This window comes from Malurus melanocephalus, unplaced genomic scaffold (genome assembly GCF_030028575.1).
Source record: "Malurus melanocephalus ecotype Western Australia unplaced genomic scaffold, MMel_1.1 scaffold_281, whole genome shotgun sequence".
NCBI classification, from domain to species: domain Eukaryota; kingdom Metazoa; phylum Chordata; class Aves; order Passeriformes; family Maluridae; genus Malurus; species Malurus melanocephalus.
Window position 1 is genome coordinate 903151 of NW_026623513.1, and position 26439 is coordinate 929589.

Sequence of the window (26439 nt, forward strand, 5' to 3'; positions counted from 1 at the left end):
GAATTCCAAAAAGAAACCCTAACATTTGTTTCATAATACAGAAAAGAAATAGTATTCTTATTTATCATTCTCCAGTTATCAGTCTAGTAGCATTCACCTACACTAACCTCCTCACATTGTTTTCAGAGCAAGAGCACTATTTTCAAACACAGCCAAGTGTCTGAGCACAGCAGTTCCCGATTAGACACATAGACACAGCCTGGCTGTCACATCCAGGGGCTGGGGTTGGAATGTGTCACTGAGGAGAGCCTCTGCTACATCAGATAATAAAATGCTCAAAAGGAAAACTGAGCAAAGACYGGACAACTCGGTCAGAGAAAAGACAGAAAAGCATTGAAGCAGCGATTAGAAYTGGAAAGAAACATGTGGGTGACAAAAAGTCTGAGATTTTTATCTCTCTCCCTTGGCATTGTTTAATAACAGCCTAGATATTTTCAGCTCGTTCCGACTCTTCCTCTGTGCAAGGTTCCCAGACTGAGAACAGTAAGGCTCCAAGCAAGTCAAGGGAACCCAGAATGTTTGAAGCCTCTCTGGCTTTCAGTCACCCTGATGCAAGGTACAAGGATCTCCCAGAGGTGCAACTCAACAAAATCTAAAAAGAAAAGTCCCAGCGGAGAGTGCATGATTCATGAGTTTCTAAACTCTGCTCTTCCCAGTTCTCAAGTCAAGGTTATGCACCTGAGCCTATCTCCTTCTCATGTTTTCTTGCTGTGCATGGGAGATTACAAATCTTTACTATAGAATCCCTTGTCCCCGGAAAACTGAGATATTTTGTTGTATATTCAGTGTGACTGATACTTTGATTTCTAGTCATTCATAAAGGCTAAAGTGAATATATGGCACCAGCATTTTCATATTTCATTACTTTCTGGCTTAAATAATCAACTTCTGCATAAATACGATGTYTCTACAACGCAATGTGCTCTTCCTGTAGCATTTTAAGTAAAGATACACTGTTAATAATGTCAGCTTCAGGTCATTAACACCCCACTAAACCAACCTGAGTTTAAATGAAGAATATTGTTTTTCTGTCACTGCAAAAGAACAACTATTTTTTCTCCTGTAACCCATACCATTCTTGTGTGCAAACACAACATGTTCATAATTACAGCAATAGAAGTCTATTTAAAAACGTGTGAAAATAATGTTTACAAATCTGGAAAAGCACCAGTAAGTAATTTAGTACACTATATAATGATAACCACAAAAACAGAATATGAAAACACACMTTGTCTTTCATTATCTAACAGAGTAAATAAGATATTGTCTGCAGGAGTGACTCACTGCAGGAAAGGCAGGAAGAGAAAATAGAGAAGGCCTTTATGGCTGGAGGTGGCAATTTGGCAAGGTGAAGGCAGTATGGCTATCTGCCAACAAGGGCTTAGATTGATCTCTCTCCTTTCCTTCTGCTTCTCCCTCCAATCTCTATTTTTTCCTGTGCTGTTTTCATTTAGTTTAAGCAGGACAGCAGCAGGACCAGCTACCCTGCATTTTTCCTGTGGATTTAGCAAGTCACAGGAGCTGTGTGTTGCTGCAACAGTGTGTGCAGACAGTGGCCATTGCCCTCAGAAAATCCTAATCAAGGACACAATTTCTCCAATTTAACAACTCTCCTCTGGCCATCCTGCCATACCAAACACCTGGGTGTTTGKGATAATTGCAAGATTTCATTTATTCTGTGCTATTTTAAGATAATCTGTGCAGGAGGGATCACTGTGACTCAAATTGACAGCAGTGGCTGCAGGAAGGCTGACAAGCTGTTGTGTGTCTGGGAGAGCTCACACACACAAGGGCCTCTCTAAGCAAGGGCATTGGAGATGTAACGAGGATTTTCTCCTATAGAAATAACTTCCAGAGTTCCTTGCAACTTTTCATTATGAGGATAAAATTCTCCCTTAAATGAAAAGTTTGTGAGAAATCTCACAGAAAATAAATATCAAGAATTCAAAGTATTTAAGAAAAATTATAGCAGAGCCTTACGAGGCAATATTTGTTAGATGACTAAACATATCTGCTTTTACTCAGAAAAGCCCATGTGACTAATTATGCCACAAATATTTCCTATACACTTTCTTTCCCAGAATATTGAATGAGAAAAACCGTGCTGAAAGTATTTTCATGGTTCCACATAAATATTTCCAGGATGAACATATACCAATGCAGGTCATAGCCTAACTCTATTTTGATCAAAAAATACTTTCATTCTAGTCCAGTCATACCTTATAAAAGTTAATATCATGCTCAAACCATTCTTTCTTGGCAGAAGGTGTCTTGAAAGCTTGTTTAGGGCTAAAATAAAATGGCAACGGTGCCTGATTTATTGAAAAGGCAATAAATTTATTGAAAAACAGTATCAATTTCCAGGGGGAATAACTCAGAAGCCAGAGTTCAGCTCAGTTTGTGCTTAGTACCCTCTAAGGCTGTGTTTTCTCAGACAGTGATGCCTATAATTATCTTAGGCAGACAAGAGAATCCCTTCTGACACACTGGTGATTCTTAATGGTAGGCAATCATCATATTACTAATTTTAGTACAATTTAGATATTTTCAAAGTATAAGAAATTCTTGTGATACCATGGACCTCTATTAGAAAATGAATAAGAATCTTTAAACCTTTCTGGTTCTATGTATTTGTTTCCCTGTGTTGTTAGTATTTCGGTGGGTTTAACTCTGTTATTATGTCATTGAACRTGAAGGTAGCATTCACAGGAGAGAAATGTAATCAGAGACTGAAGAAACAGACGTTGGACAAACATCAAATATAGTTACAAATATTCAGTCTATGTTCCATGTGGTCACTGGCCCAGTGAGGTTATTGTCCATTATGTGCAAGTGCTGCTTTCCTATTTCCCACAATTTCTAATTGTTATTCCTTGTGTATTATATATTAAAATCAGCAGTTCTGCAAAGGACAAGAACAGMTATTGTAACTATGCTGCTGAATAATTAAGTTGGGAGCTGGGAGCTRCAGGAAATAACATTGGCTTTGAAACTATGATGGGTGTCTCCTTGATGCATATCTCAGTAGATGTGAAGCTCCCTTTATGATTATATTTTTCTTTTTTCTTTTGTCATGGAYTGTCTCTAATTTGGATCCTTTGCCCTTCCATTTTTAGAGCATTTTTTCTGTATAGTTTTTGCCACACTTTGATCCCTGAGTACACTGAATAACAAATTGTGCAGAGGAAAGACWGCTGAATGTTCTCACATCGTATTTTTCCCTCAAACTGCAGTTATATTCAGAAAGTGGCCTTTAAAAGTGACTTCATGGGCTTCCATAGATATATGTCAAAACCTTTTGTTTTATGTGTATCAATGAAGAAACAAAGCCTTTTAACTAATCCTTTGTATCAGTTTCCTCCCCACCTATATGTACCTGTGAGTTCATTCAGTCTAAGAACACAGAGAGTTCTGTCAGCCTGAATCCCTTAACTCATGCTGAGATTTGTTAGGCACTATTAGCAAATGGCAAAAGGTATGATAGCATCAGTATCGAGTCATCACCAAAAAAAAAAAAAAAAAAAAGAATGCTGGTTTCTCTATAACACTTATTTTTTAGCCACTTTTAAAACCCTGCATTCATGCAATTTCTTCATGTCTTTTATTGTACTATCTCAGCCACTGGAGTAAAAAAGAAACTCATTTCAGTTCTATTTATTTTCAACATGTATCTGAGTGCAGACAAGATGTTATTCCCACATCCTAGTCATATCAGTACATAAGAAAGTGTAAAAAACCACTTCTATCCATAAGTGGGCCCTTATGTACACACAGTTAATGGCTTTAGTGTACCTACACATAAAACTCTTCAGCCTAGAAATTTTTTTTCAAAATGATAAAAGCCTCTTTCCTTGCCAACTTCTGTACTAAGTGTGCACAGAGCCTTTTCAGGAAGGAAAGAGGGAAATAAAAGCACCTGTGCCATCAGATAGGTGACAGAAAGGTGAARAGTACACTTGCAACATTTTCCCACTTAAAGAAAATCAATTTCTAAGTRTGAGATGATGAAATAAAGATGTAAGAAAATGAGCTGGGGAAAGCAACAAATGGGCATGGTGTAGGCATAGCTAGGTAAAAGAAGCAAGAAACAAAGATAAGGCACATTGTATAACTACAGATCATGACAGTGATACATAAACCTGTAGCTAGGACTCTTTAGAGGGAAGAAAATCTTGTTTACTCATAAGGATGCAGAGGAAAACCTGATTCTCTTTTCTCTGATGCAATTTTGCAGTTTTATATTGTTTTGTTATAAATGTCTATGTTGAAATGCTTAAGCAGTACATCAAAATCTGCTCCTGAACTGWAGAAAACTGGCAGCATGAAAGGAATTAGGACAGCCAATTCTAAAGAGTGGCRTGCTGCAATCAGGCAGTGAATATGAATTCAGAAAAGGAATGAGATTCTGYCAGAAATACAGGGGGTCATTCCCAGACCATTTCTTTGTAGCTCTTTTTTATATTAATGGGCTGGGCAGACTGGAGGGACTGAAGCCTGTATGAGCTCAGTTTGAGCAGTGGCAGGTTTAGATGAGGGATTGCCTTTGCAAAACCTGACCTAGAAATCACAGCTCAAAGTAAAACCAGCACTGGAACCCCASAGGCACAGGCACAGTTGCTCCATGGTACTGACTTGCATGACCTTGAATCCTTGGCAAATATTTAGGGATTTCACTGCCTGTGAGCTACAATTCTGGACAAATGACTAACTGGATCTCTGGATACAGGCCTTGCCTCAGTCCAGATAAATACTATTTGTGATTTTATTCCCAGTGAGATTCCTGAAGAGGRATGTCTGTAACACTGTGGAGGAGAATCAAATAGAATCCCCTGAAAACCTGAAAGCAAATGAAATGCTGGATGGAAGCTGAACCCAATCATTTTATTTACTGGTTCCCCTTAGACAAGATGCATTTGGCTACTATTCCTAATATTGTTGGAAAGGCTTATATACCAAGCAACCATTCAACCAGTGAAGTAACAGAGTAATTTATAAATTAATGGAGCAAGGAGTTAATTGTGTAACAAGTTAATGAGTGATTTTAAAAGGTAGATAAGAAGTCCTCTTTCTCTATTATTTCTATAATAATGAAATTATGGCTGTCCATCTGCTCTTTTTACCTTTGAGGAAGGGTTTAGTCCCAGCTTATTTTGTTGATGATAATTAGAGTTTCACGTCACTGACCATCTGGAATAGGAGATGTGAGCACTGGGAAACTAACCAAACTTGCTATTAGCAGGAACTTTAAAAGAGCTTCTTTCCCAGAATAGAGGAAATCCCACATAAAATGTTTATGACCTTACTTAATAAAACTTCATCTCTTTTTTCCTCCACGAGCTTTACTGTACAGACCAGAGATGTGCTTAAATCAGAGGAAAAAATACTGCTGACTTTCTGTAATGCTTGTTAAAGCTGGAATTTCAGCATGAAAATGGGCACTAGGAACAGAATGTTTCAGGAGGTAATTCTCATTACTCATTTTTTTCACATTTCAGTATTTCATATCCCTTTTTCCAATATTAGTGCTAAATTAAAATTTTACTTAGGATCTAGTTTATATATATATATTAGGTTTATATTACAAAATATATATCTATGTAATACATATAAAGGTCCTACTCACTGGTGTGCTGGGTCTGTCAGAGCTGGAGTTCATTTCCCCMCAGCAGCCCTGGCAGAGCTGTGCTTTGCCCTGGGAGCTGGGAAGGTGTTGATAACCCAGCAGGGCTCTGGCTGCAGCATCAGCACTGTCTCTCCAGCATTCCAGKGGTAGGAGGTGGGCAAAGCCTTGGGAGAGGACACAGCCARGACAACTGACCCAAASTGACCAAAGGGATTTTCCAGACCATGTGTTGTGCTCACAATAAAAGCTAAGAGAAAGGAAGAAGGGGCAGATAAATGTTACTGCATTTATCTTCCARAGCAACTGCCACAACTGGCCAGGTATCAGCCACTGATGGGAAGCAGAGAATAAAACTTCTGTTTTCTGCTTTCACTCACAGCTTTTGCTTTATTAACTTGCCTTTATCTTCACTACTGAGCTTTTTTCCATCTYATTTTCTTGTCCCCACCCCATCCTGCAGAGGAGGGAGTGACAGAGTGGCTGGATGGGCACCTGTCATCCAGMCAGGGTCAGCCCACCACAGTTCTCTAATTGGCACTGCTTTGTCTCTGCAGGTTATTTGAACAGGCAGCTTTCAGTTGCAGACTGCTAAACTAGAGTAGATTTCAGTGAGCAGAGCTATGGAGATTGCCCTCAGGGATGGATGAAGATATAACTTAGCTCAGATCAGCTGGGAATGTCTGTACTTGTCAGACCCAATCAWATCAGAGTAGCTGCAGGTATCTCTGTCCACTGAAACACAAACAGACAGACAAGTTTTTAAGCTCAAAATTAAGAACGCTCCTAGCAGTACTTGCAAATCACACCTGAGTGGCAATTATTTAGCTACACTTTCCCTGCAAATGACCAAACTGGCATCAAAGCTCCTTCATTTCAAAGATTTCTACTGGGAACTCTTCAGGACTGAAGTACACAGTGGTACGAGTCAGCCTGGTTTTTGAGCTCTTCCAGATGTCTTTTCTTGTCCAAATAACMTTTCTGTAGTGAATAAGACAGATTTTTTTTCTGAGAGCAAGATAATTACATACAGAATCTAATTCTTCTTACAGAAACAACTCCCTTTCAGTTTAAAATGATAGCACTGATATTATTTCCCTTGAAATATTCCAAAGGAAAGKTCATTTCATTCTCTCTGGATGAAATACTGTATGTAAGAGTCTGGTTCTTGCAATAAATCAACATATGTTTATGTCTCCTGACAGAGAAGACAGAGGAGGAGTTTGTGTCAGAAAGGTGAGGGAGACCTTCCCACCATTTCACTTGYGGGGTAGCCACCAATGCTTATTCAGTGTCCAAATCCTTCCCAGAAATACCCAGTGGAAAGCCCAGCTATCTCAAAGAGAGAGAGAGTTTGTCACAACAGGATACACCATAAGAATTCTGTTATTCTGTGGAGATCGGGTTATGATTAGAAAGAAGAACCCGTTCCTACTATGGGAGAATGAACTATTTCCAGTGGCTGTCCAGGAACACTAGGAAAGACTGATGTCTCTTGTGATTCCCCTGTGAACCCCTCCAGAAGCTCTGTGTTACAGTTCAATTTGAATTTCATCATTCTGACCTGCTCTAAGAATTTACTTTTTTTACCAACAGTATCAGGTAAACTGCTTCCTGCTGCAACCCCAGCCCTTGATCTTTTAATGCTCAAATCCTTAAACAACTGAGGCTGTTAGAACTGACATAACTATCTATAAAATTCTTTTGCATGTGCATATGTGCAAACATATATAAAYATATATATTTCTGTGTGCATGGGGAACTATCCATAAAGCACATCAAAATAATGCAAGYGTTGTCAAGTACTCAAAATGCCCTAAAATTTTCATATCTTACAAAGGAGGAATTGAAAGGCACCTTTTGTAAACATTTTAATCTATTGTAATTTTTATGTTTATTTTTTCATACACATAAACCTCCCACTCTCCGTATCCAAGACATTATTTCAGTGTGCGTGTTTCACCTTTTGGATGAGGAATTTTAATGGTTTCCAGATATACTTTTGTCACTTGAGCAAAGAGAATAATTGATAACAGAAGCATCAGCTGCCTTCCTTCAGTGCCAGGCACAGCAGGAGTGACTGCAAACSTCTAGTTACTGCACTTCACAGCTASTTAAATGATGACACTCAGCAAATTTCCATTCTCAGAATTTTTTCCAATGGCTACAGAGCTCCACTCTTTCCTTGTTTCCACCTCCTTTTCTATTGGTCTCAATCTGATTCCTTCCCTCTCCTTTACCTTTACACAAGACAATGGTCACCATCTCTATGTTGCTGTATCCGTTCCCCTCAATGGCATGATCTCCTCCATCACTTCTGTTGCACTCACCAGTCCCTGGATCTCCCATGGAAGAACATATACAGCAGTTTCTTACTTAATATTCAAAAGAAAGAAATTATTTCGGGAGTCAATCTAGGACTGTAAACTCTTAACCCAGCCCCCTTTCCTAAAGCCAAGAGAGACCCTGAGGTCATTYCTGGTGCAAACACCTCTACACTATCCTTATGAAGTGGTGACAAGCAGAGGAGGTAGTGAGGACAAGAGGAGGGGACATGATGGGGGTCAGTTCTGAAGGCTGGGGACAGCAGCTGGCTGAGTTTGGGGAGAAGCGGTTACGGGGAAAAAAACATATTGAAGTTTTAGATGGTACATGCCTAAAAAATGACATCTTGGAAAATTTTTAGTTGATGAAGTTTATCAGATCTCCACTGAAATTTGTCAACTAAACATTTCAGAAACCTCTAAAAATTTGCATAATTTTGTCACTTTTTCACAAGGGCGAAAGAGATGTAAGAAACAGATGGGCAATTTCCTCTTTCCTCCCCTTAAAATGACAAGTCTGAATTTCAAAATGGTACAGTGAGAAATCTTTCTAATTATGTGGTTGTAAGGTTTGTGTCCAAGATAAGCATTAAGGTATTCTCTTTATACTGGCTCTGCAGAATGCCAATTTAGGGAAGAAAAAATAAAATAAAAAAAGTTCTTAATGGAAACTGCAAACACAACATGTGTACTCTCAGTGGTGGCATTTTGGTGAAGTCACAAGCCGTGACAGAGACACGAAATACTAAATTGTGCAAGTGGCCCTGAGAGAGCTCAGTGTGACAGAGCTGCTTCATTTCCACTGTGCTTAGGGCAAAGGGACTGGTGGACATTCCCTGTAAAGATCATTGTGCCAAGGAAAGACATCCAGTCTTGTTATCAGTTTGCCCTTAACGCATTTAGAACTTTGATGTTCCCTAACTAATTGCTAATTATAATGATCTACATGCTCTGAATGTAATATGCATATGTGTATGCTATTTGGATTCCTAATGAAATTTCAGCACGTTTCTGGGGAGACAGTGACATTAGGATTTGGATTTTAAAAAGGAAGGCTTAAAKATGATTAAAACTTTGAACAAAGTAGCACCCCAACAATACATTGAACAAATGGATATTCGCATTTTTCCCTTAGTAATTTATCCATTACAAAGCGTCACAGAAGTGATACAATTTTCAAAGTTTAAAGCATTTTCACTTTCTATCCCACTCATTTAATGTTTATTTTATTTTAACTTAAAAGAAATCTAACTTTTCTTTCTACACTCTTCTACTGATCTGTAGCAAGCACAGTCAGAAACGATAGTGAGAAAAATGAAAATAATGGATGCCTAGCAGGCTGCTGCTCCTGCCTCAGACACACTGGGAGAGGGTTACACCTAAATGAAAATAYTCCTGAAGAAAATTCCAGCCTCCTGAATCATTTAACAGTGTACATCTTGCTTATTRCAGTCTTTTTATTCCTAGAGAGTAAGGGTAAAGCTATTTCTAAACTCTCATTATAGGATGYTGACAGTTTTACACTCTGTTTCTGGTGTTATCAAAACTTCGTCCATAGCTTGGAGAGTGTTTTCATTGTGCTTTGTTAGAGTGAGGTGAATGCAAAAGTTTCTGAGGCAAGACTCCTACGTTCTAGTAATTATGAGGGTAATGAAGCTAGGCAGAATTATTTTCCTCTTATTAATTGCTGTGTTTAAGCCTCATAGAACTTCCTGTCTAGGGAAAGCATTTATTTTTAAACTAAGTGGTGGAAATTAATGTGTTATACTACATGTTTATCCATAAATCAATGGMGTCTTTACAAAGTCAAAACAAAAAATTGTTTGTTTGGCTGCTTATCATTTCTGTGAGATTTTAGACAGTGCATTGGGTAGGCCAATGGCATATACTTTAATTTTAACAAAGGAAGATGTTCCTTAATTCTTTCAGTCTTAGCACAGAGGAATAATTCATGATCAGCTGGCAGTCATGTGTCCAAAAGCCTTAGCACATGTATTTATGAATAATGCATTCTTATCAAAGCAAAAACTCTCATCCAGTATATTTGGTATTAGATCTCCTTGAACAAGTGATTTATATTTAGGAAATTTGGAGGGTAGGACTTTATTATCCAGATTATTTTCAAGATTCCCATTAGCTTTTAGAATATTCTTCAATTGGCATGTGTTTATGTAGCAAGGCTTATCATTTAACACTACTGTACGAAGGACAAAAAATACAGATTTATCATTTTTTTGAGTAAAATATCCTCCAAGGTGGAAGTCAGAGTGGGTATTTTCTTGTTTTCTCTTCTTGCTGTAATCTTTAAGGATAAAAAGAATGTTTTACTATTTTGATTGCCTTAGAATTTAGGACTGAAATTCTATCCACATCAACTTACCTGCCTAAGTGGTGATTCCGTCTCTGTTTAATTTTACCATGAGTGAAGTTCAGTAATCCCCCAGGTTGCCAAGAGGTATTGGCAGGTGYCATAATCAGCACTGAGTGAATGCTTGAGCAAACCAATTTCCACAAGGTTCAGCAGCCCCAAGCTGCTAAAATGAACCCCCGAGGCAGTGGGGAGCCAGCTGCAGTTTAGAAGGGTTTCAGACAGAGCAGCCTTTTCCAGTTCCAGGGCAAGGACAAAAGGTACAAGACAGATGCAAAGCCACCTCTCAGCCCATCTGCCATCCTGCCTGAGTCCCACTGCCTGTCAGACTGCACGCTCTGCCTCTAAACAAACACCTCTCTGCTCATGCCTTGAGCTATTGYTTCTCTGTCAGCATTTACCAGAGATAGAACTTCAAGCTCTTTTTTTTTTAACTTTCAAGTAAGTCTGGACTTATTCTTCCATCAYCTTCTCAGAAATTCTATCTTTAAATATTTTTATCCCAAAAGAGGCTTGAATGTACTATGTACCTTCCTAGCACAATGAATTTTTCCAGTGCATGACCATTAGTACATGTATTGGGACTTGCTGGGTTACAATTTCTTTGTAGAGCACTGTCCAGTTAATTTTGTTATAATGTTCTAACCTTAAAGGTGTAAAGTGTTAAAGAACTTCRGGCTATAGAGTGATAAGGTAGTAAGCAATAGGTAACATTGCAATTTTAAAATTTCTACCATGTCTGGGATTTCTCTTTTTATAAGCTGTAAAAAATGTTAGCAGAAAGGTAAATGAGGAGAGCTTGAGGCCCACCTTTCTCCTACAAGAATATTACTGYCATTCTCTATGCAAGGCTGACCAYTTCTAGCAAGTAGAGTGCCTTTTCCTAAGGTGAAATTTCATTCTGTTTATTTGCTATATTTGGATCAGAAACAGAGACTTACAATTCAGAATAGCCTTAAGTCCCTGTCCTTGGCTCCAATACATTGAGAGAACAAAACATGTAGCATGTTTTGTTTCTGACATTATTACTGCCAACACTAGATCATACAATTCACATCTGGATTTATTTTAGACTTTCTCATAACAACAGCTGCATTKCTTGTCTTCAGTTGGATACATTTTTAAAAATTTAAATCGCCATGACAACAGCTGCAACCATTTATTATAAAGCAATAGAGGTGGAACTAATATTTGTGAGAGAAGCTTTGTTATCAGGATAGCATTTCATTCAGACAATGCCTGAGTCATTTTTCCCTAGCTGTTCCAGTTTTTAAAAGAAAAATATAGAAAATATTTTCAATAATGAAATGTAGGTGGGATTCAACAGCTCAGGAGATTAAAAAGATTTTCTTCTTTAGATTACTGGCTCATCTCAAATCCAGATTAGCAAGAGGCAAAAATTATCATCTGTTTGGTGGGCACATGGAAAAATCAATAGGGGTATGGAGCTCTGAAAATCCCATTCCCATAGCAGCCATGTTCTCAAGTGCAGCCCAGACACAGACAACGTGCACAACAGGGTGTGTCTTCCCTGGGGAAAAATGATGTGACCCGTCCATGAGGAGTGCCAATGACTAATGCAAAGGAAAACTCCACTGGCAGCTTGCAGTGCTAACACAAAGCAGTTCCAAGTGATCTGTCCTGCCCTTCATAGCACGTGCACTGTACTGTGTTACCTGAGAGAAGTGAACTGTTTTCCTGAGCAAAATGTGGTTGAAGAGGGATGTTTGGCACCAATCTCAAGGTTAGGGTGTCCCAAGTCAGGACTGAGGTAGGGTCATCWAATGGGCACATTAGAAATCGTCGGGACCATTTAGTTTGCATCTCTTTACAATATTTCTGGGAACGCTAATCCTTAAAATAAATAAAAATCCTCTAAAAATCTGAGCAGAAGATAGACAAATTGTTCTCCAGTTATTAAAAATCTATGTATATTTTACAAAATTAGTCCTCATGYCTGACAAAAATCTATGAAAGCATATAATTCATACATTATATTTTTATGATAATATCTAGTAGAATATAAAACTGACATCTGGTAGAAATCACAAAGATAGTTTTCCTTCTCCTGCTTTCTCACTTAACCTTTCAATTCTCTGTAGCATATTCCCAGTACCATGSTCCAAATTCTGTCCTCCCTCTTCAGCTCTCCTAGGTAAACTCTCCACCCACTGCTACACTTCAAACAGGGCAGTTGCACGGGACAGCTGAGGCTTGGCAGAGCAGTGGTGAGAATGGGATGTTTCCTGTCTCACTGACAAAAGCAGAGATGCAGTGAAAGAACAGTTCTTTTCTTAAAATCAGGAGGACTGGGCTCTTGGAGCTTCCTCACACTGTCTCTGGGAGTACTGGCAGTGTACAGACAGGCTTCCCCTCAATTTGGAATTTTGTCTGTAAAAAGACAGGGAGGAACCACCCTTGAACACATCAGTCTCGGGATTTTCATAAGCAGAGGTCACAGAAGAAAAAGTCCTTTGAATATTAAGAAACTGTTGTATATGTTCTTCCATTGATCAGCTAAGCATTTTGATATTGGCCCTCACTCCTTTGTTCATTTGTTCAAGGGGATTTCAGAGAAGATTACAGGGTATTAAGTACTGTTTAACCAGCCAAATCTCAGGGACAAGTTGGTTTAAAMCCTGGAAGAGAAGAAGGTGAGTAGRACAATGAATTTGTGAAGGATAAGAAGCAGCAATTATTACAAAGGAAAKGCTGCTATTCATCCCTGGGTATTTCACAGTGCACACCTTTCTAGTGGGGTCTCCTCAGTGTTATGACGATGAGTCAAATCCTAAATGAAGCGAATGTTATCTGGCATAAAATATACATCMTTTTCTGTTGCTTAAATCTTAAACTGCTCCTGAACAAAATCATGGGCTGTGTAATTCTAAGAAAATAACTATTTCATAAAGATTTAGCRGAAACTGTTTCTGTTTAATCTCTGCTAGTTGCCCAATAAAGCAAAGGATTTTTCATRGTTAACCAAGCTGCTTAAAACCTTYCTTAAAATTTYTGGGTCATATCCCACTTTTTTTGTAACACCAGTGTACATCTAGAACAACTGCATTGAATCAGTGGAGTTGCTTCAGATACTCATCACTGTAAGGGTAATTTGAGGCAGTTTCTCCTCTAGAGCAGGATGACAGTAAATCACAGTGATTTCCTGGTAATCTGCTACAGCGTTCCAATGCTCYGTGCAGGCAACCATCAGCCTGCATCATTTTATCAACGGGGAGGTAGACTTCAACTGACACAGAAAAATGGAAAATTTCTTTGCAGCAGTGAAGTCATTGTAAAAGACAAGGGTAGTTGAAAGGCTTTGTTAACTCATGCTTGAGTTATCCCAAAAATTTTAGTACAGAAAGGGGGGGTTAATTAAGGCCACTCATCGTTCCAGTAACCACCTTCCCTACCCACCCCTAATGGACACATCAGTCATGTCTTGTTAATGTGCCCTGGTGTTTTATTCTTGGCACTCTGTTTGTAGAGTAAATGAAGTCCCACAGTATCATGCTTTGCCACTTTTGTATAAATAAACCTGAGATGTGCATCAAATTAGGCCTCCAGGAGCACATTAAACTCTTTCCTATGCTGACTAGCAATTGCACATTAATTCAATTTTTGACTTTCAAGAGAGATATATAATTTTCACAGAAAATCTTTATTCCAGGGTCTCATCACCTGCACTAATGGTAAAAATCTCTTCCWTGGTTGTTTCTACTTTCTCAGCACTATGTGYATGTTCTCAGTTGCTGAAGACACTAAAAGCTCCTTAACTGGGAGGACAGACTTCAATCACTTCAGATACACACAGGCATTTCTTCTTCATACAAAGTTTAAACAGAATGGAAATTAAACACTGAGTTGGATTACATTCTGATATCCAAATGAGARAGGATCATATTTGCARGCACAGAAATGTGTAAATTATGTACCTTTTGATATCATCAGCTCATAAGTAAGGACAGTYAGACACATTACACAGAATGCAGCACATGCTGTCACAGGCGACCCACTATCARCCATCTGGTTTCTGCTGATGTGCTTCATTCCTCTCAGAGATATGGGACAGGGAAAGAGTTGTCACTGCCACTGTGATATTTTCAAATAGATTTATGAAAATTAGACATTTAGGAGCAATAGCAGTCATTTGAGAATGAAACATTCCTATGCCAAGCCTCAGAGATATGCGAACATATTTTACTATTAAAGCTTTCATTTTCTGTAACATAGATTTTCAGCCCATGTTGCTGTTCATCAGGATTTCTTTCTGTCAAAGATAAAAACRGGTTAGAACAAGGTAATGAGCAGCTAGGACTTGTACAGATGACAGTGCACACCATTTCTCAGATGCACTGGGGGAGAGAAGCTCCACACCAGATCAGAGACGATGTCAGACTTGAAATTGCTCTGCCTGCAGGCCCATTAGGTTATTAGCCACTGTCACAACTATCATCTCACATCTTCTTTCTTTGAGTGGCTGCAGTCCTGAGGTGAGCAAGTGCTGAGCAGGGTCAGAAGGATGCAGTGCATCAGGCAATTCTGGCTGCAGGGACTTGCAAAGATTTTCCTGGGCACCAGGGAAGCCGAGCTCAGCCCTATCCAGGTGGGTGAGATACCAGGTCCTTTTATGGYAAAGGCAGTAGAATTTTAGGGTAAGAATGGGATGACCAGGATAGATGGTTTCCAAGGTTCTCTAAGGAGGTAGAGCAGACTTCCTAAGGATAATGGGTTGGGAGACAGAGTAGGAGGGAGAATGACAGATTTTTCTGCAGTCCCTGATGTTTGGGGGTAGATRAGAACTAAGATCTGCATTAGGGAGGTCAGCCTAGAACAACACAAACTATYTGTTGTTTTCTCTGACAAGCTGCTGCTGCTGTCAGCTCAGGCCTGGACATAGCAGAAAACTGAAAATAGTTGCCAGTGTAAAACAGTGAAAGCTCATATAAAACAACAGTGTTAGCTTGGTTTAAACTAACCAAGATAAAATGTCCTCTAGTATTTTAGAAATTCTGGAAAAGCCTACGAAGGAACAAAGTAAGGTCAGAAAACAGACTAAGAAGATGAGCCATGACAGAGAAAAAGGAACAGAGTGCAAACCCAGATAGCAAATAGTTTCTAAAAACACTGCTAGACCTTTTTATGAATTCAAAGCAATTATACTAGTAGCAGTGTGATGAAACTTGGCTATAAGTGRAATGAAACCATGATATGCTGTATTGTCAAGGAGAATAAAATTTAGGATATCCATAATGAAGKTTCAAACCCACTTGGGCAGTAATTCRACTACCAGTTCCTSTTTCTTTCTTYGKTTTTTTKKKRKTTTTTTCAGCTCTTATATAAAGCTCTATGTGAACAGAAAGCTTAATATCTMTACTTCTGTGAAGTCTCTCTTTCAAGAACATTAAAAATCTAAAAATTTACAAATATTGTCAAGAATAAATTCCAAGGAGACAGATTTCTTTATACAGAARTCTGAACAAAAGAATTCTCTTAATGCACTGATCATTGTTTTAACACAGCTGAAAAATACAATAAGTTTGTTTGYTGTTTGAAATTTTTATCCACAAGATCTCCATGTATTTGTTTCAAAACTGTTAAAATTGGCTTCTTCTGCTGGTCCTTAGGTTTTCTTGCTCTCATGTGTCTCTGCTTGCCTTAATATCCTGCAAACATTCTCTGCTTCATACRTGTTGTTGGTTCAGCATAGTCACATCCCAACCTTTCTCACTGGTTTTTATCTTTATAGTCCATTTACTTGCTCTTCCTGTGTSAGATATTTTGTGAGGAAACCTTAGAAGGCTCTGCCAACCTCAGGCTTGCCAAGAGAAGGTGTAGGTGTCTGGARCCATGCATGGGCTTTCACTTCAGCTTCCAGTTCAAACACAATGTGTGGGTAAATTACAATTCTGACTTTTTGGCTTTCTTCCCACACATTTTTAGGGAAAGGATATAGTCAACAAGCTATGTGGGAACAGAAATTGTGTGGTTCAATCCACTCCTCTGAAAGATCCAAGTTTTCTAAGACACTTCAGTGACCTAAATTTTCCCATACAATTATAATCTCAGGAAGAATAACCTTCTTTCCCTCTTAAAAACAACCTTGAACCCTAGAATACCTTCTTCTGGCCTGTTTTATTTTTCTTAATTAGCAGCTGATGAAATCACCAGGTAGTTCTATAATTAATCACCTGAGGGAGATCYCACTTTATTCAATGAAGGTATTTTAAGGAACATCTGGCCTTCCTGTATTTTCAGGTATTTTTTTTWWATTTTCTTTACATTGCTCTTGATWCTTTYCTGTGTGGTATTCCATGGCATATGATGAAGTGGCAAGGRGGAAGAAGGCCACTTGACTAAAGGAAGCCTTTTGGCTTAGCAAGTGGAAAGAAATCTTTCCAAAGCASTCCAAAGCTGTTTATCTCCATGYTGGAGGAAAGGAATAAACAGTCTGTTTACTGGTTATTTCTCATAAATGATTCTAAATAACTCCATTAGAAATTTTCTGCTGTTTGCACACATTTTCCTTCTGATGCTTGAGTGTATTTTCTTCAGCATAATGCTTTTYTCTAAAATTCATCTGATACAGGTGTTGCATCACTTTGGCTTATATCAAACCAAAGAATCTTTATGCTTATCTGCTAGTCAAAGCTGATTAATGTGACTTTATTTGACGCTGCCACATTAACTCTCTGGAATCAGGAACAAAAGTAGGATACAAGATTTAACCTCAACAACAGATTTTTTGCTTAAAAATCTTGCATGAATTACTGGAAAATCTCTGTTGCAGTGCTAAGTGCTTTCTATTTTATTTCCTTTTTTTCTGAGGAAAACACATTATGCTGTATTCACAGACAGGAAAAACTAACAGGAAGAAAAAGATCTTATGAATAAATGAGATTTTGCTTAAGAATAACAGAAGATGTAAAAAGTTATCAGTTAAGATACAACTAGAAATGGATACAACTAGTGGCTGGATATTTGCTGTGGCAGTAGCCCTTCTGTCATGTAGAATCCTATAAAGTGTGTAGAAWGAAAGTGTTCATCATGCTGAGCTTTTATCCAAAAGTGATCTTAACACATGAGGAGACAGCAGTGGAATGGTTAATGTGGTACAACTGACACTAACTTAATCCTTCTATTTGCTTCAAGCAGAAGTTACCACCCTAACTTGCAATATATAGTACAAATAAATATTGCCTGTATTTCCATTTTTGAAAGCTGTGAAAGCACTTCACCCTGTCCAGTGTTGTTTTGAAAATGGTCCRATGGTCAAAGACACACAGAAGAGCTGGAAACAAAATATAAACTAATATAAATTGCAACCAGAAGGAGAGGTAGAGGTTACCAAGGTTACATATAGAAAGGTAGAAGGGACTGGGGCAGGCATTTGTGAGATAAACACATTGAGCATTCACCAAGAAGCCAACAAAAATCTTTCATTCCTATCCCTCCTCTCTTTCTCATTATGAGTGACAGATAAAACAGGCCTTTGCCATTAAATCTGTTCATTTATCAGTCTCAGAAAAGTCTTCCACTGCATTTACTTTGAGGACTCCCCTAATCCACCTCCAATACCAATTTACAGAAATAAACCCTTTTTTTTTTTTTCTGAAACTAGTTCAGCGTTTAGAAAGCCTCTAAAAACTAAATACCGTTTGAAATTAAGTATCAAACTCTCCCACACTGCTTATTAATGAACTGCAATCAACCCCTTTTGTACAGAGAGCACAGAGAGCAGTTAGCAGAGAGGACAAGTCATGCCAGCAGGCCTCTTGAATTGCTCTCCAAGGAAAAGGAAGAAGAGCAGAGGCACTATAATTTTAATTATGGTTCTCTCCAGYGTTAAACTTTGCTATTTTGTTTTTAGGTCAAATAATTGGTTTGGCAGGAAGTACTGGAATAAAATCCTGTTCTGTTAAATTGCAGCTTACATAGAAAAAACTGTCAGGTAAATTAGTGTGTATTTTGGATGCGTGAAAGGATTAAAAGTTAGTGCTAAAAAGCAACATATGCAGAAAAATAAATAGCTCTACTACACAATAATGCAAAATGAAAAGTAGATATTCCTTGAGCTGCAGGGAAACAGGAGTTTTGGAAAGATGTAGACCAGAAACCACAGTTAGCAGAATGAGCATATTTTGTGTTATGGTGCTTGTACAAAATCATGGGGSGCATACTGAGTAGAAAAATATCACAGTGAGAATGAGTCACTTCATATTTGTTCCTGAAATAACCACATCAAGAATAGGATTTTTGCTTCTAGTTTTCTTCATACCTGAAACCTGTTGGTAAACTTGAGGGCAAACTGTAATCCTAACCAGTCTTAACAAAGACAACTTTTCTTGCCTTAAGATTAACATACTTAGTAAAAAGTCATCCTCACTGTTTTTGTGGCAGTGTTAATCAGCTTAATTGGAGATAACAGATTTTAGTGCTTAGTTAYTTCTGTTGTAGTACATGAGCACTCAGCCCTCATATTTAGTGGTGCTCCACCACATGCCTTGAGAATCCTTGCACCATTTTTGCAGACTGAAAGCATGAGAACTGTTTTCACCTTTTCATGTTATTTCAGTGCAACTGTTTATAAAATCCTTCATGCAGAACTTCAATGTCTTATGTCTTCTATGCCTTATCTCCAAAATTAAAAACATCAGACCACAAGGATCACATTCTTAAGATGCAAAAGCTTAAAATACAACTTTTTAAAAATCCTAAATTTTTAATTCTTGAAATACCGATCAGCAATCTAAGACCTTTAACAGCTGCAGCAGTTTCTTTCTGTGTACACCATTCATTCTGTGCACAAACTTTCCTCTCAATGAGCTCTTGCTGTGGCTCCAGCTCTGGTTATGGAGGGTTACACCAAGAAGGGAATTACTTGGTGGTTTGTGACAAAAWTGCTGTACCTGCTGTGATTTGTGTCATCTATTTGTGTCACCTCAGCCAYAAAGCTGCACTTTTTATCAAGGATATTTCTGAATATGTAACTGCTCTGAGGACATATGGCCAATAAATAATTCAAAGTTATCTATCTTCCCTGCAGTTTTCCTATACACCTATCTTCTATTGTTTTGTTGGCCTGGAAACCATATTGTTTATGGCACTTCCAGTATCAAAGTGTTACTGACTGGCAGTAGACTATTTCCAGTGTGATATCTTGAAAATAAATCGGTTCCTCCCAGTCTCCAGCAGCTTTGTTCTCATCTGCTATTAGCCCAGAGAAGCCCTGTTTACATTTTCAGTGCCTAAAACTGCTTATTTTCAAATAATATTCCAGAACTGTTACAATGTGATTGAGTTTTTTATTCCTTTTTCTCTCTCCCCCCCCCTCCCTTTGTTTTCTTTTCAGCTCAATATCCATTTACAGTCCTAAGGTGAATCCTAATGCTTTTGATGCTGCCGCTTTYTTCCAGTCAGTGGGAAATTTTCTGGGAATCTTTGCTGGATCATTTGCCATGGGATCCTCTTATGGTGTCATCACAGCTTTAATATCCTTTATAGTTTGTTTTCAGGGAGCAAATCTAGATWTGTTGGAAAAAGCATGAAATATCTGAGAGTGACCATCTTTAGTTTGGGCCTGAAGCTTTTCACTCTGGGCTCAWGTCTTTGCAAACAAACAGACAAACCATAAATTGACAGAAGACGTTATTTGTCAGAATCCATAAATGTCTTTTTTTATGTTTAACATTAGGCAAGACTCTGGCCTTTATCTTCTTATTTGCAAATAATTGTATTTAAGCCAAGTGTTTTGAAGTATTTTGAGGCTAAAACATGAATTTATTGAATGCAGCAACTTATTTATGAACTCTGGCTAGCAGCAATTATATAAAAATACAAGGGAAACACTACACCATCTCAGTGTGACCAACAAGTTCACCAGTTTAACTAAGCGAGAAATTAAAGGTCTGTCTGTTGCCCTGCATTTTTTTCTTGTGTTTTACAGTTCATATAAAATGCTACTGTGGAAAGATCAGTGATTTTGATCTTTCTTGCATTCAAGCAAATGTAAACAAATGCCAGCTTGTTTATAAAACTGGACAAAATTTCTTCCTTTTTCTTTTTTCTGGGAAAAAAAAGAATATCAAATGCAACCGACTAGGTATTAATTCAAACTCCATAAAAGTACTTAAAATAGCTGACTTTGAAACCTGTTCTGGATTTTTCCTCCTTGAGATAAGTTAAAAACTGTGCAGTTTTTCCTAAATTCAATTTGTATAGATGAGTATGGTGGGGGAGATTGCTTGCCTGCTWTCTTTCACCCTTTATCAGGTTGGGGGTAATTTTAGCTTACAAAACAGTTGGGTTTTTATTTTTCCTTAGTAATCTTTTAGCACTTGACAAAATTCACAAAGCTGTGTGAGTTTCCMATGTTGGAGACAGGTCTGTTTTTCCTCCTATCCTGGAGTGCTTTCTTATCAGCAGAAGCCGCTGGGCTTACAGGTAAGTGTTGCATTTAACTGAATAAAAGCAGTTTTATAAAATGCCTCTATTGTGGGTAAAATGCATAGTCTATTTTAGGCATGATATCACATGTAAAGCTTCTAAAAGGCTGTTGCTATATTGAAGAATGTTTCRTCATTAAGAACAAATCTGTAGTGACATTGAATAGTTCTTCCACACAAAGACATAACAGATCAGGCTCAAGTGCTCAGTCCTTGTTCCCTACATTCCCCATCCCTATTAGTCCCACTGCTAATCCCCCTATTTTCTGGCCAGCTATGGGACCACAGATAGCAGTAAGGACAAGGAAACTAATAGGCAGTGCCATTATTACCAGAGACCCTGTGCTCCTCTGCACACTGCATGTCATGGGCCCTTCTCGTTTTTCTCAATTATCAATAATTGAGAATAATTATCAATAATAAACAGAGAGCAAGGCCAGTGGGTTGCATCCACCTCCGTACTTAGACAAATGAAAGGTCATCTTGCTCAGTGCACCTACAGGAACATCTTTAGCAAGAGCAGAGACACAGCTGTGTCCCAGTGACAGGTAGAAAGATGTGTGGTCTGATTGTTTTTTCATTAATGCCAGGAAAGAAATTGCACAATCAGTCAATTACATACCTAGGGCATCCATTAAAGTGTGCACAGAAGTTKAGGCAAAAATTGTAAATGGATCTAGTTTACCTCCACGGCAAYCTATTGTATAGTGTGATTCAGAAGTACAAAGTTTGTATGACCTTGATTGTTTTAATGYTCTCAAGGCTGTCACCCCTGAAATCTAGTGCTCTAATTAATGTCAGGGAAAATCAGGAGAAGAAAAATGCTTAATGGCGTGGCAATGCAGCCCATGCTGATTTATTTTCAAAATTGTTCAAAGCCTTTTGAAATTAACAGTTATATTTTTACTGAGTTCTCTGGAGCCAGCATGTTACTTTTTTAATATCAGCCACACAATCAAACTATTTCTGAATGGGTATTAACATCTGCACCTTCTGGCATCTTTGCCTTACTAATTATACAGCTTTGCATCCTGTTTACTGCCAAATTCTTCAGGCCAGTGAATAAAAACAGAGGCACATGAACTGAACAAAAGTGGTATTTCATTAYATGAGAAAATCAGATACCAGGTGGAATAAAAGTCCATTTTGTCTCCTAACAGCTCTGTTCTGGTTTGGGCAAGGGTAGCATTAATTCTCACTGTAGTAGTGTTGATAATTCAGGGATATTYCAGGTATCACTGAAAAGCACTTACACAGAGCCAAGGGATTTTCTGCTCCTCACCCACCCCACCAAAACAGGGCTGAGGGTGCACAAGAAGTTGTGAAGAGATACAGCGAGGACAGCTGATCCCAACTGACCCATTCCRTAGCAATTAAAGCTGGAGGAAGGAGGTTTCTCACTCTTCCCATTGTCATTCTCCCCCTCATCCCACCAGCGAGGATGGAGGGAGGGAAAAGCAGCTGTGGGAGTCTAAGCTGCTGCCTGGGGTTAGACTCAACAAGTTGTTAAAAATGTGGCATGAATACTACACAAAAATGGAAGCAAAGAAGGATGATCATTGATCACTTGCTCCTACTGAGGTACTGCTTTCCTAATCCAATGACTTCCAAGTGAGGACTGTTTTAAAATGCATTCCTCACAGAGCACAAGGATGCTATGTTTCAGCAACTGAACAATTGATTATACATTACACACCAAAAGCAGATTTTTAAAGGAAACCCTATTATCTTTCAGAGCCTCAGGTGCTGCACCAAAGGTAATTTCCATTTCTCAGGCAACAGAACAGACTGTATGTCCAGACAAAAATAATTGGCATGTGTCTYTTTTGCATACAGCAAACGTGATGATGGACAGCACAGGCTCTCCTGATAGTTACCCTGAAGAGTGTTTCATTGGTCTTTTCTGCTGTAATATATAAAATATCTGAAATAAAAGACTTAATTATTGAACACCACAGATGGTGCTGGTAGCCATGGTAAGGAATTTGAAATGGACAGAGACAGAGGAAGAGAATGGAACCAAAGGAAAGTTTCAACTTAAGGGAGAATATAGAAAATTGTTGGGAAATTTAGCTAATTCTTGTCAAAAAAGGAACTGATGGAGGAAAGATAATTACTTCACCAGCACATATATTCCAATAAAAAGTATCAAGCTCTTTTAGGTCTGTCACTAGCATTTTTTTCATGGTTATTTTTTCAGGGCTTCTGAGTTTCAGGTGGAAATTGTTTAATTACACTGCTGTGAGAAGGCAAAGTTTAATCCTGAAAGTTTAATCAGTTGAATCTTTGTCACTTAGTTTCTGTAACAGGTTTTTCTCAGAAGCTGTTACTATGGAAAAAATCATGGAGCCTTTCTTGTGGCTACAGAAGTTCAAAGCTGTGTTTTATAAATGCATTTACATTATTAGTACTGTGCTGACATTACCCTTTAGTTGTCTGGCTTAACCAGTTTTGATGTTGCCTTTTTCTTGTCTCAGTTTCCTCTGAAATAGTTCCAACTTCCATCCTTTCAAAATATTATTTTAAACTCCCAGTTCAGCARGAGAAATGCTCTGTTGGTTAAGAAATTTTCAGCTGCCTTTGGTCCAGCTGTGATTTCCCATACCCACACTCAGGAAATCTGTGCAAAATGCAGTTGTTGTTGTGTGCAGACCCCACACAGGTGGGCCATGCCCAAAACACCTTCACTTGTTGTAGAAGGCACAGGGAGCRCAGGAAGAGCTCACTCATCCTTCAGAACACACTCAGCTCTTAATCCACACTCCATTATTTCCAGTCTTTTCCAGCCTTTTTGCTTTGTCCTTGGTCTGTCTCAGTGCAGGACCTGGGTTTAATTTCAAGTGTGCCTGTCCTCAAAAGCAGCTGTGAGAATCCAGAGAGCCTCAGCTCTCTGCACAGTTGCACCACCGCATTCAGTGGAACACACCCCTACTCTGAAGTCTCTGAATTCAGCTGACATGCCTCAAAAATTAACTTGTTCCATTAGACATTTATGCCTATATTCATCTTCATTTTCCTTGCATATTGTGTTTTCTCTGTTCATTCCTTCTAAATGAACTTCAAAGGATTAACGCTAGACATCAGTACTTCCCTGTAGCTAGTAAGTAATGTAATTGCAAAATAATTTTATTCTCATAATACTTTCCACAGCAGTCCTTCAATCATTCTGAGCTTTTTGAAGTGTAATATTGAAGTATTTCATCATTTAGAAATAATAGGCTATACTTGGTTTTTGTGGGTATAGTAGATGATAGAACTCACTTGTTTAGCTTGCAGATTTTTAAAATAATATTTAAAGGGAGAGTAGGACAGGTCAATATTTTAGAAAATATTTCATTCCTCTGCCTCAAGATATTCCATGATGTATAACAGAGAATATATATGGGCCTGACCCTGGTTGAAAAATGGATGTGATCAAACCAGCAAATCAAAATAAAAATCTGGGATGACTACACAATTATTGTTATACTGGGAACTGGAAATTATAAATTAATGTTATGGTTATTAATCTTATAGCTGTATCGCCAGGCTGTGACATATGCATGATAAATCRATTTTTATACAGTAGAATCTAATTTGTGCATTTTCTCATTTGCCCTGAAGTATATTACTCCTGACTGCTGAGCAAAGCTGTAATAACAGAATACTAGAGTAAGGTCAGTGTTAATAGACTTGTTTTCATTTGCAAACTTCATTACATAGTATTTACTAGAAGGATATGAAAAAAATCATAAATAATTTAAATTAAACACTTGTTAAAATAAATTAGGAGAGTACATCTTGCATTTATTAATTGCTTGTTATCTTGGTTTATAATTAACAAAATTTTCTAAATTTTAAATGATCACTCAGTCTGGGAAAGGTTCCATGATGTAGATGGGCATTTAATGGTCACCTCAGAACCTCTCTATCCACAGCTGTTTGAAGTGACTAGATATCCAAATAAAACCAGATTAATACACCTGTGGAAATGCACTCAAGCATATGTATGGGAATTTATTTGTATGTATGTGTTCAGTTGATGCACACTTCAAAGTCACACAGGGACTCAGTGTAAAGGCATCAAAATTGCAGCCAAGAACCTCTGATTTTTACACAGTAGAGACCTGTGTTATGAAGACAAAAAAGACAATAGACCTTGAAGRAGAAAACTGTTGGAGGGCATCATTTTTGTTCCTTCACTGGTTTTCAGAGCCCTTTGATTTCTGATTATTATAAAGGAAAAAGCTTGTGATAATAAATTACTGCTGCTTCCTCACCTTCAGCAATTCTTGTCTGAACACTTTGTGATGTGTCTGCCTTTGTCACACCTGCCTCCTTATTCAGATGCTCACAGGAGAGCAGAGTCTACCCAGCAGGAAAGCTTTTCCTCCAAAAATAAATAAGCAGCATATTATGAATGAGGTACCCAGGATGAGTCCAAAGATCTGGTCTCTCACTGGGGCAATTTTGTGCTACCTTTGTATTTAGGACATAGCAAGAGTAAATGTCACCAACTTCCATTTCCTGTAATACTGCTGACAAAGTGCATTTATCCTCGTGCTGTTCACTGCTCCTATCTGTTTGCTGTAATTTGTCTAGRATCTGTCATCTACCTCATTGCTTTTTTAAAATGCTGTGACCAGCTCTTCTTGTGACACTCTCAGAAGGGATGGACCAAAACATTTCTGTCTGCAATTCTGAGCACAGCAAGCCCAAGGCAGTCTGCTGCCTGATGGGCTTTAGTTCACTGAGCTGACATTATTCTATACAAGAAAGATATTCTGAGCTTTAAATTCTAAACTTCGTGGTTTTCTTTCCTTTATTCATCAGTAATGTGCCATGCTGTGTCATCCTGAGTAGGCAGACTGCTGCCACTAAGSAGGGAGAAGGGATATTGTGGCGTCCAGGTCAAAAGAAAAGAGACCACAACTCTTGTAATCTGTAGTTCTGCCACTCCCAGGAGCACAGGGTGAAATCTAAGCCTAATTAGGAAAACAGGCTTTTCATAGGTAAAGAGACAGCATTTGCACTGCTGTGCTGAGACAGATGACAACTGAGCCGGTCTGCTGCAAATCCTCACTGGAGTCAGGGCTTGGGTCTGGCTAATTCAGGGCCTGCTGTAGGTACAGCCTTCTAAGGCACTAAGGGAAAAAGAGAAAGGTGCATGTTTTTAGAGAAAAGTACATATTCTAACAAGGCTTTAAGCTGAGACCAAAGATCAGTTGCATAAAATGTGAACAGTGGAGTCTTACTGCTAAAACAGAGGTTCAGAATAAACAGGGTAAGCACACTTAGYGTGTCCAGAATAAAAGCTGTTATATGTCACCATAGGAGTTCCAATCTAAATTGAATTCAGCGATTCATTTGGTTTCACTAAAGCACAGGTCTCACTTGAAGCAGCCAGGTGCAATACCAATGAACAGTCCTCAGATAAGGGCCTAAAAAATCCCCTCAGCTCCAGCTTTTGTTGCTCTCTGTCACTTCAACATCAAATCAACCTCAGACAACTCCAGAGATAAAAGCCTCATGAACAAAGCACGAGCTTTGGTTCTGCATTGGTGCAGGTCTCGTGAAAGAAGCCTTAAATCTTTTCTTTAGTATCAAGAAAATGATTAGTCACACTTCATCCCCCTCAGTGAAAACAACCTGAATAGGGATATTGTGGCCACTGGGCCTTATTACTGCAGCGCTTTGAGGGAG

General features: G+C 38.4%; 1 protein-coding gene across 1 annotated transcript in view; it reads left to right on the forward strand.

Moving 5' to 3' along the window:
* Positions 1-26439, forward strand: part of SLC9A9 (solute carrier family 9 member A9) — a 123057-nt gene that overhangs the window by 44288 nt on the left and 52330 nt on the right. Inside the window, exons 7-8 of the mRNA XM_057376543.1 lie at positions 19665-19803; positions 20650-20755. Coding sequence (XP_057232526.1) covers positions 19665-19803; positions 20650-20755 — 245 coding nt within the window. The remainder of the gene's footprint in view (positions 1-19664; positions 19804-20649; positions 20756-26439) is intronic.